Below are 12,016 nucleotides of genomic sequence, written 5' to 3' on the forward strand. Positions count from 1 at the left end.
GTACTATTGCAGGCTTTTTTAGCGCATGTACATGATGCGCAGTAATGCGCGTAGAGGTTAGCGCTTAATACTGTGTGTGCATAGGCCTATTCTTGCACAGCACTATGCGTAAATGGGTATAGAGGTAAGTGCGCTTATTATATCTACGTGTGCGCAGTAAATTAAGCCTTAAACTTTAGATTTATTTGTCAGCCATACTACTGTCACGAATCCATCTTGAATGAATTATTTTTACATCAAATAAAAAGGTTTTAGGAGTTTCGTTGTATAAAACAAAATGATGCATGTTTTCATTCGTTCATTCTACGATCTATCCGCTCTCGTTGATGCTGTGTGTATCTATCGCACTCGGCCTAACGGCTTCGTGCAATAGATACACACAGCCTCAACTCGAGTGCGGATAGATCGTATAATGAACTCATGCGCATGCATCATTTGTATATTATTGTTACCAATGAATACATTATTTTTAGTTATACATTTTAAAATAATTATTCATCCAATATTTTATAAGTTTATAACGTGTTTAACACCTCCATAGAGTCAGATTTGACACCTTCAAAAGCAACTATCTGGCTGACGTTAATTGCATATAAACATGCCATAGTGACGTTTCTTTCGGGCATTTTACTAAGCGCAACGTTTCCTAGGGCCTCTTCCGCGGGCACCATCTTTTTCGGGCAATGAACGATCTGAAGGGTGCGCATTAAGAGCCTCTTGAAGAACTTCTTGAAGACGGGGTGTCTGAAGGCGTAGACGACAGGATTGATGCAGTTGTTGAAGTAGAGGATGGCGGTGGTGTATATCCCTGATAGGAGTACCCCAGGTGTCGCAAAGGCCACAGCCGTAGGGATGGTACAGCAGATGAAAGCAATGACAATGCTGAATAGGTTCTTGGTGACCCTGACCTCTCGTTGACTGAGTCGTTTGATGTGATGCTGTCGTTCAATATTCTGGCTACGACTGCTCCCGAAGAAAACATGGAAGAGCTTTCGTTGCTGTCGCACATGCACCAAAATCCTGATGTAACAGCCGAGCATGATGATGATATGACTCCCGATTAGTAAAGCCAGGAAGTTATGATAAAAGTCACTCGTTTCTGTAGGACTCGTGAAGCATTGTTTATAGGGAGGATAATAAGAGTATTCGGTGAATTTAAAAACGTAAATTGGGATGTAGTTGTATAAACACGCTAGAATCCATGATAGAATAGCTAAGAAGATCTGTTTCTTGTGCGTGTTAAGACCGACTGGCGTGCGTATGTTTTTGGTAATGACGTAACATCGGTTTATGGCTATCAGAACCAGAGTGACAGCGCTGCAGGTAAATGTTACATAGATTACACCCCCTATGAAGCCGCAGACACGCGGAAACATATATCCATCACTAAGGATACCATACATCTGGAACGGAAGGATCATGCAGGTCAGGAGGTCAGCGATGGCCAGGTTGACTATCAACACATTGGTAGGGGTTTGCAGTTTGGGAGTGACGATCACGCCGACGACGACGAGACTGTTTCCGAGGATACCGAATATAGATGTGAAGAGGTAGATGGCTGCGATGACGAGCGAGTGAGGGTAGAGATCATAGACATCAGTCTCATTATCGGTACAGTTGGTACAATTCTCAAATATCAAGGACATTTCTGTGTAAAGCTCCATCTTGAGATGCTGATCGATGTCACTATACAAACGTTGTTATATCACACATCTTTAAGATTCAGAGACTGCAATGAAAAAAAAGGGAAGACATTATGAAAGCGTTATCATTGTATGCCATATTAATGAAGCTTTTCTAGGCAAAGTATTAGATTAACTTGACAGGACGTTGTAAAGTGCTAGTTCACTTGACTGTCAGTCAATTAGGGTTCGAATCCCGGCCCGGCACTAACTTCCTTTGGGTTGGAGGGTACCTACATGTAGCAATATTGTTTTAAGGGTAATAATAACTGTAGGACCCTCAAAAGGAACAGCATTGATGGTTGATGCTGATGATGAGCCTTCCCTGGGTTAACACAATTTTTTAGTTCAAATTTCAGCAAAAAATATATATGGGCGTCCCAGATGAAACGATAATTTAGTATCCAACCCCCTGAAAGTAGAATGAAACAATTCTAAGTTAATGCTGGAGGATAGGCACTTTTATGCAGGGGAGAGGGGCAGGGGCTGTATGGTTGCTGCCGTTCCATATTCGGGCAACCGCCATCTGATATTTAGGAAGAGAGGCGATCTGTTTTTATTTCCATATCTTTTCTGATGTATGAAATCAGAATGTCACTTGCAATAGTGTTAATATTTTTGCTCGGTTGTTCGCAATATTATGAGATAAGATTTCAGGCCCAGGAAATATTGTGCCAATACGCGAAAGTGTCATCTAGATTTTAGATGAATTTCTGACTGATTTTATGAGGAACAAGGAAGATTTGGCTGCTTCTGAGTACCACCTTGCATTTGTCAAACATTAGAAAGATGAATAATGAATAGTATACACCTGCACATTATTATCTGCATGGCAAACAGTTCAATGTAATCTACTCCATCCCACTTTTTTTGTATTGATAAAATCGACATTTACACATTCAAATCTGATTTCATTTGTTAGATGCCATCAAATAAATGCCCAAGATTATTATAGCCCAAGAACCGGCACAAATTAATAGCAGTGTCGTGGTATAGTGGTTCATAAACTTGAATCTTGAATCCAAGGGTTGAGAGTTCGATAAAAACTTCCTAACCTATTATTCAATTCATTCAATTCATTTCATTAATTTTCGTATTCAATAAAAACAATACAAAGGTATATACCATGATAAGTAGTTGCAATATATAAGAAAATGAAAATAGGGAACTAAAAAATAAGGGCAAATGTGGAGGCATAGTTCCCCGAACAGTAGTTAAGAGATTTAGATTTACATATACAAACAAAACTAAAAAAGAAACATACATGACAAAACATGACAGGGACATCGTTCATGGCAGGTAATAAAAATGGAAATAATCATTACAAAATCAAAGGTTTTTAAAACAGTTATAGGTAATGCTGTATAATATGAATATGGTTACAAGAATTAATGATATGTGGTTATTTATTATTATTAATTACCTTTAAATGGCCAATACTCCTTCGTTCAAGGATACTACGCACTGATAGTATCTTTAAAATGTTGAAATGCAAGCTAGGTTTCACAAAATGCATCAACCTACGCTTCATAGTTTTATCTTAAACCATTGTGTATTTTTATGCAGGAGATAACATGAGAACACAATTACGTTTTTGCCATCCCGTATAGAGGTTTTACATGTCGTTATGAGATGACTCATTCAACATTATATTCGTTAAAGCCTAAATAAACTTTCAGTGAGGTAATTTGAAATTCAGCCGTTTTTCTGAAATATGACCGCAAACAGCACGAGACATGTTTTCTCATGTCCGATATGGAAGGAATACTATATCATTTTTAAAATGACTACACATGTAGCTCTTAGTAAGGCCTTAGCACCTATCATTCCCGAAGCCGTGCACCTTGTGGTGAAAACAAATGTTGGTTGTTCACATATTTATCAGTCTTTGCTAAAAAACAAAGTAAAAGAATGTAAAGCCCTTACAAAGTGGAAAAGTTTTTTAGATTTTCAAGATGTACTTTGGGGTTCGTACTGTCAAATTCCATTTCAGTCAACAATAGATATCAACATGAGGTGGTTTCAAATCAAGATTTTAAATAGAATATTATATATGAAGGACAGTTTGTTAAGATTTGGTGTAGTGGCTGACAAGAAGTGTACTTTTTGTAGTAACAATGATGAAACTATCATACATGTTTTTTGCTTTTGTAACTATTCTAATGAAGTATGGTCGAAGTTAGAGTTCTGGATATTTCGTAATACGGGGGAAAGGATCAAATTTACAAATCAAAATAAATTGTTTGGATTTTGCGGTAGCAATAATAATGCACTCAACTGTGTTCTGATGGTTGTGAGACAAGAAATATTTTCAGCTAAATTACGAAATCAACTACCATCATTTGATATAATTTTATCAGCTGTAAAACATTATTATGAAATGGAAAAATATATATACCAAACAAATCTCAGAGAGAATAAACTAAAAAAGAAATGGTTTCACTTTAGAAAATATTTTGAGAGTGTTGGAAATGTGCTAACATAAACATGATCATGTATTTTATGTTTGGTATTTTTTTTAAATTATATATTTAAAGTACTAATTTTGTCATAAATGTTTGTTTGTATCTGCCACAAAAGTTTTTGGCCGTGATGATTATTATCTGTGTCAAGCCATTATATATGGAAATTATTTCTTTAATTATTTGTATATGATATATGGATGTTCTGTATATGATGAAATTTGTTTTGAAAATAAAGAACCCTGTGGAAGGGGAAAAAAAATTATTAAAAAAAAAAAATACTATATCATTCCAGTCAGACATAGGTGATATATGTGACTTGATATCACTATCGGCTGTTGTTTTGATAACATTAATTATGTGGGTTGAAAAATATAAATATATCCCGACTAAAACATAATGTACAGAGATTACAACGAATATACAACTCCAAAGTTATTTGGTATTTTGATGTCTCCTAAGTTTGAAAGAATCATGGAAAATGACAAGTGAACATTACACATTATATGTACCATTTTCCCTAAGGTTAAGTTCATCCGATCTTATTTGTTTACCTCAATAATTATATAATACCATTCGGCACGCATGTGGCCGGAATAAAATCTTATTAATAAACAAACCACTGCAATGCCATTTAATCCAATTTTCGTATACCTGGTTCTATGAATTAGATAGCCTTGCTCTAGCTCGTAGTAGATAAAATATGAAGATATAATATACTCTGAATATGTCGATTACAATCAATATCCTACGATACTCGATAACTTACGGGACACCAAATGATCAAATACCATGGACTTGCCCAAATACCTAAAACGTTTACAAGTTGTCCGGTAACGTATGGAATAAAACACTTTGAACTTGCCAATAATCTAATCAATATCTTACCATTCCGTCAACTTCTCAATATCTTGGTCCAGACGACACGGGTTGCTATGCAAGAAGTAATTGTCCATGATTCATTTCCGACGCAGACTAATGGTATCTGCCTATAAGAATTTCCACAAACATTGGCAGTGGTGGAGAATTGTAAGTTACAATGGGTACGTAGAGATTAGTAATGGTCGAACCTTCCCTTTCAGTACGACCCCCAATCTCATTAGTCTAGATTCGTTCTGGTATCGACGGCGTCAAAAGTGGCATTGGAATAAGTCATTAATGGAACCCATTGGCCCGACAACAAGCATGCACCCTGTTACATAATCCTGCCTTCCGTGTTAAGATTATAATTAGTTTGATGGAACGTAGGCTGTATTTACAGTGTACGAATATATCCGCTTCCAGGAATGGGCGTCAATTGATTAATATTCGTCGCAGGTAATCAATCGAATCCATTTACAAATCCGTTATGGAGAGAGAGAGAGAGAGAGAGATTGAGGCCAGAGAGGAGTTGTTAAATCCAATGCTAGGAGATTCACATCGTGAGGTTAAATGGCACATTATGACTAAGCATGTCCTGAGCATGCCAATATCGACAAGTTGCTTGGATGACTATTTCTATAGAGCCATGAATCACGTCACTGTCTTTCGATCCAAACTCTGTTTTAAACTGTCCTCATTGTGTAACTAGCCGGATGTTGATTGTTTGAGAGGGGCAATGAAACTCTCAATCGGATTGCAAGATATACGACCTCTTCCCTCTTTATATGGGCACGAAAGCCGAAGTGAACTTTCCAACGGACGCGTAGAAATTATCATAGGTGGGCATATTATGGTTTATGTCTCAGCGATGAAACCTGTATACAAAGACCGCTAGCAATGGAGCCAAACCGATATAGTCTCTGTAGTAGGAGGTCTTTATGAGAAGGTTATTCCAGGAGCCCCCACCGTTTCAATGCAAAACCCTGTTCACGGGGGATATTGTAGTCTTTATACAGGTGGTCTTTCTACACAGGTGGCCCCTAAAGTAGCATCATGTTTGAAATAACTGATTAGGCTTCCTCGACAACACTGCTGAATTTCACAAATTGAAAATAAAGATAATTTTTGCCCACTTTATAAAGAGAATCACGTCTGCATTTTACCACATTCGAGTGAAAATACAAAGATTAAAATTTCAGCAAAGTTGTTGTTCCTCGTTTATGGTGATAACACACGTGAATCACAAAACGCTCATTTTGATTGATGCCATTCCAATCTCTTCCTCTCCAGTAAAATGCAGTTATCCGTTGACGTATTGAGTAATGTCCAGGTATGGTATGGTATGATATTTATTTTCTAAATCAAGATATAAAAACCATACATCCGAGGTAGAAAAGTGCATTACAAAATCAGGAATAGGCCTACTAGTAGGTTAATGGCTGGATACCAACTCGGCTTTGTACAAATGTCAAAACTGCCCTTCCGTGGGACCCTGCTAAAGCCAAAAAATAGTTCTTTATTGTATTCCGAGACGTTGACGCACATCGGTGGAGCCTATACACAGTACAGACCACGATCTAACCACTTGCTTAAGGCGATGCCACTTCAGTTCAGGTAAAAAAAGGGTCTCAAACTTTACGTTCTTAAGGCTTCTTCACTTCCTTTGTTTGAGCGCTTCCGACTTCGGAGATCTGTTGCAGATGCATGCTTACATGACACGAACAGCCTGGTAACATTATGAGCGTGATGAACTGTTTTCAAGAATATAGCAGAAAACTCATTTAGCACCTAGATCCAGCATGTTGATTATGTAAAGGCCCCCTAGTATGATTGTTATTTCAACAAGAATAAAATGTTTCGAGGCAGGAGTCTAGACGTAGGGTACGTTGCATGACTTGGTACTATGCCTTCCACACCCATGCTCTTTCTTAACAGTTGATCGACTGTTACTGTAAAGAAGGTTTGATGATATGGATTTTTAGACATAATTGTCTTTCAGTCTTTACCTCTACAATACTTCAAGGTGATTGCGTACATACCTGGTATAGACCTATAATCGATGAACCGTGACAGATCTATCTCGCCATGCAAGTGAGGAAAGTACCACAAACAGTTGTATGCCATTGTTGAGCATCATAATAAGTCGGCGGTACATCATTGTGCTCAAATGTCTCAGATTAGGATGTAATTGGGGGTCCTGCACTGATAAACAGGTAGTTGCATTCGGTTATCGAGTGGATCCTTTGTGATTTTATCTGCCCCCCCCCCGACAGATTTCAGATCGAGGAAACACTACTGTCATTTTTTGTTTTACATTGGAAGTATTCATAGGTTTACCGAGGGAAGCCCATCAGCTCCGGTGCTATTCTTCACGACGGCCCTACAATTATTATTATCCCAAACCATCATTATCACAATTTTTTCGAAAAATAAGTCGAGGGCAATTTCAATACCCGGTTGTACATCCCATGGAAATAATGTTTGCATTGCATAATACCTCATTGTCATGTTAGCACATTGCACTAGGTGACGCACAAGGCTATTCATTTATATTGCCTTAGGCCGATTTTTCGAAAGCAGCTGTGATCGTGTTCCTAACAATTGCCATGTACTCATTCAGACCTGGGTGGAGAGTGGCAAATGTGGATAAATGTCTTACCAAGGACGTTAGTGCCAGGCCGGGGTTCGAACCACAAACCTTGGATTAAGCGTCAAGTGAACGAATCACTATTATAGTGATTCATTTACTTGACGTATAATACTACACAACCTAGCAGTTAGGGAATCATTTTGGAAATACGATTAATAAGATTGCACATGGAATCGCCCAAAAATATAGAGACATTCATTACATGTACCCTTTCTTCCCCCAATACGTAATTTTTAGGCGACACCCGGTACTGCAATGCAAATAACCACTGCCCTCACAAAGTTTTTTTTCTTACTGAACGGTTTGTATAGTATAAAAAAAGACAGATGAGATACTTTGCCCCCTACTGGGGCCCAAGATCTACATACGCGACATGACTAAAATTACCCTAAAAAGTAGTAGAAGAAGAAAAAGGAAAAGAAGAAGAAGGAGAAGAAGAAGAAGGAGAAGGAGAAGAAGAACAAGAAGAAGGAGAAGAAAAAGGAGAAGGAGAAGAAAAGGAAGAAGAAGAAGAAGATGAAGAAGAAGAAGATGAAGATGAAGAAGAAAAAAGAAAAAAGAAGATGAAGAAGAAGATGAAGAAGAAGAAAAAGAAGAAGAAGAAGAAGAAGAAGAAGAAGAAGAAGAAGAAAAGACACAATAATCATGTATGGATTTCATGAGGAGCTTGATTTCTATCTTTGGTACTCAACAATGAGCGCCCTCACCAGTTCATGTATACTGGATTCAGTTGTTGTTGTTGTTGTTGTTTGGTATTATCGGCGTTTCATTCTTTTTTAGAATATTTACGCCTGAACCAGAGCTATATATACACACACAGAGTTCGGCTAACTCGCTATACAGTTGGACAAAGTATGGAGCATATTGCTTTATTCATGTATACTATGTGTTGTGTCCATCTGCAATGGAGTTGGCTAAACCATAAGTCTTTGCTCATTACTTCTAGATCAGTGGTTCATAGTCTTGTTAGATTCCCACTTCCTCATCTGACATTAATAAGCCAGTTCACGGTTGCAGTCTGAGCATGAGCAGATAAAGGTCATTGCAGAACAAATTTTGAAATACACTGAGACGTTATACTGGATGCGTGCTCATGAAAGTTATGTGATCATTATTCATTCATGCACATTCAATGAACTCCATGATACACAGGTGGAAGTATTCTTTGAAAAGGGGAAACAAAGGTTATCTATATATCGCTGTAGGAGTGATTATTTCAAAATGTACAAAGTGGGACGTCTTCATGTTTTGAAGATCTGTGGATATTCGGGGTCATTGCAGTGATGTGCTAACCGTGAACTGGTCTATTCATGTCACTGCCGTTATAACGTTATCTGATTTAATAAAGCACAATTTTGTTGCCAATAGAGCTATTTCTCTGTTCTATTTGCATGACATTATTGTTAGAATAAGACTTTTCAAATATTTTTTATATGTTCTCTGAACTTTATAGACCGATCTAAAGTCGTAGAGATTTCATGGAATGAGGTAAAACGAAGTCGCTTACTTTCTGGGTTACAGTGTAAATCCACCCCTCCCCATAAGTACCTCCATGCAGATCATGACCCCATACTTATTAAGTACCTGAGAGACTGAGTGAGACGGGAGTAGGAGGAGAGAGAGAGAGAGAGAGAGAGAGTGAGAGGGGAGTAGGAGAAGAGGGAGAGAGAGAGAGAGAGAGAGAGAGAGAGTGAGAGGGTGAGAAGAGAGAGAGAGAGAGAGAAAGAGATAGAGAGAGAGAGTGAGTGAATGAGTGAGAGGGGAATAAAGGGAGAGGGGGAGGAGATAGAGAGAGAGAGAGTGTGTGTGTGTATAGTTATGTGTGTGTATGTGTGTGCGAGTGCGTGTGTGAGCGTGTGCGTGTGTGTGAGAGAGAGAGAGAGAGAGAGAGGGGGGGGGGGGGGAGAACGCGAGTGTTATATTTGAGTACTTGTGAAAGCAAACTATGAAATACATGTACGTATAAATACCAAAATTAATAATTACATTGATCATTTGATCACAATTGACCTGCAAATTACGAATACTGCACTTTCTCCCTCATATTTTCATTATAGATTGTTTTAATTCTTCATCTCTCTCTCTCTCTCTTTCTCATCATGCCTACCTTTCCCTTTTCTTCTCTTTATCCCTCTCCCTCTCTCCCTCTCTCTCTCTCTCTCTCTCTCATCATGCCTACCTTTCCCTTTTCTACTCGTAATCCCTCTCCCTCTCCGCTATATATCTATATTTCTTTCTATCTATCTTTTTTGTTCCCCCCTCTTTCTCTCTCTATCTGTTGCGTCTTAATAATTTATGCCTCTTTTACTCACTTTCTTGCCATTTCATACCATATTTCATATACATTGTACATTTAATTTAGATGTCGATATGATTAATCTGTTGAAATGAAAATACAATCATCAAAACTGTTTTTTTTAAAAATGACACATAGGGCATTTCGATGCCAAAATACTGCACCGTTAAAGTTTACTGAAACCTATTAAAATTTGTTTTTACCATAGATCAAATAGGTCTATGTTCTTACTATATACATGTAATTACTAGACAGTTAAACTACATACATAACAACTGTACCATTGCTTGTCGTATAATGTCATATATTGATGCATACACTATAGGGCAGCGGATGACTGTGCATGTACAGTGTGTTCAACATATGACATTCCAAGGATGCCAAAGCCAATTGGGCCGTGTACATTTCAACAGCGAGCGAACCCGAAGTTGATTTGGACATTGACACCGCATTAGAAACCCCTTTCCAGGACATTTCACAGGCACCCAACGAGAACAAAGAAATGGGCCAAGGAAACAACAAGAGCGTGAAAGCAAATTATATTTATTTTATTCTGTTTTTCTCTCTGTCTGTCTCAATCTCGTTGGAAATTCCCGTTTGGCTGGATAGTCGACGTGAACCTTATATCTTCAGTAGACAAAATGAGTTACAAACTCTAGTCGATTATAACACAAGAGATATAATTGTGATTAAGAAAGAAAAAAAATCGTTAAAAATACTGTAATTTTAAAATCTACATTTATGGTCGATTTCAAGCCATTTAGTGAACAATTTTAAGTTCTCTTAATATCTCAAAATTTGTCTTGACTTTAATTCATACTAATCCAATTAATAAACATTAACCAGGCTGCCTGGGCATGTTACGATTGAGGTATTACTGTAGAGCAATTTAGTTTTATATTGTGTACAAGTCATGCAAGCTTTATCACTTGACATTGCAAAGACTGAACTGTAATATATTGAAAAGCAGCATGATAAATGAAATGATGAGAAACATTTATGCAGCTATTCTCTGCATCTGTTCAAAATAATATATGACGGAAATAGCCTATGCAAACTAAAGAAACACTAACCAACTTTCGCGTGATTCAGTGAAAATAAAAAAATTGCTACCATTAATTTTAGTCATTTATTTGGTAATTACCAAAGAGATTTTGTAACAATCACAGTATATCAAAACGATTTCAAGAATGTAACTTTTTAACAGTTTTGTCTACTTTTTTCAACAAGATTTTCTGTTTTTTAGTTTCCTTGGATAACTTGCATAGTCACTTCAGTATATTGGGTGTAATATCAAGCAGATAATATACTTCCAGTGAATTTAAAATTGGAAGTCAGTATAACGGTATGCAAAATAATAATGTAGTTCAAAATTGTATACACAATTCTAAGTGGAAAGAACATGCTATTTTGTATCGTTTGTAACACAAACACAAACAACCCCTCTATTGCAAACACAAATTTACACATGATTTTACTTAATTAATGTTTCTAGGTATTTTACAACTATTTACATATAATTTGTACATTATTTTCTTGGATACGAGTTAAATAGCGGGCAATTTATTTCTAGTGGTTTAAACATACAAACATAATGATATGATATAAATACAGGCACAATATTCAAATGCAAACTGTTTTTTTTTATTTGATTTGTTTTGTTTGTTTTAATTTGCACGTTGCATTATTCAATATAATATACATTTCAGTTGATCACTGCACATGCTTCAAATTGGCAATTATTCATCGACGTCATTACACATCAATCACAGCAACCAATAGAAATATGACACGTGTACATGTGAAATAATACGATGATCATAATACCGCAATGCTAAAAAACCATAACAAATTTCTAACTGGCATACGATGGAACTATAATGGCTTTCAATTCAGGCACAGTATTTTATTTTCATGTTATGACCTAATCATTAATTACACAAGCATTTCAATAACTTGGCACGTCTGATAATTTACACTTTTAGATTTACATTTATCTATATATATATACATGATAATTATACAACGCTAGCTATGTGCACGATTTTCACTCATTCATAACACT

At 36.9% G+C, this 12,016-nt stretch overlaps 1 protein-coding gene across 1 annotated transcript; it reads right to left on the bottom strand.

Annotated features, from left to right (window-relative positions):
- On the bottom strand, positions 1-6,421 carry LOC100887948 (C-C chemokine receptor type 8). The gene is made up of 2 exons (XM_003724827.3): positions 5,033-6,421; positions 1-1,729 (listed from the first exon to the last, which is right to left on the bottom strand). Exon 2 carries the CDS (start codon positions 1,662-1,664, stop codon positions 516-518), a length of 1,149 nt encoding a protein of 382 aa, XP_003724875.2. The 5' UTR covers positions 1,665-1,729; positions 5,033-6,421; the 3' UTR covers positions 1-515.
- Between the last annotated feature and the right edge of the window lie 5,595 nt (positions 6,422-12,016).

This window comes from Strongylocentrotus purpuratus, unplaced genomic scaffold (assembly GCF_000002235.5).
Source record: "Strongylocentrotus purpuratus isolate Spur 01 unplaced genomic scaffold, Spur_5.0 spur5_scaffold_15, whole genome shotgun sequence".
Taxonomy (NCBI): Eukaryota; Metazoa; Echinodermata; class Echinoidea; order Camarodonta; family Strongylocentrotidae; genus Strongylocentrotus; species Strongylocentrotus purpuratus.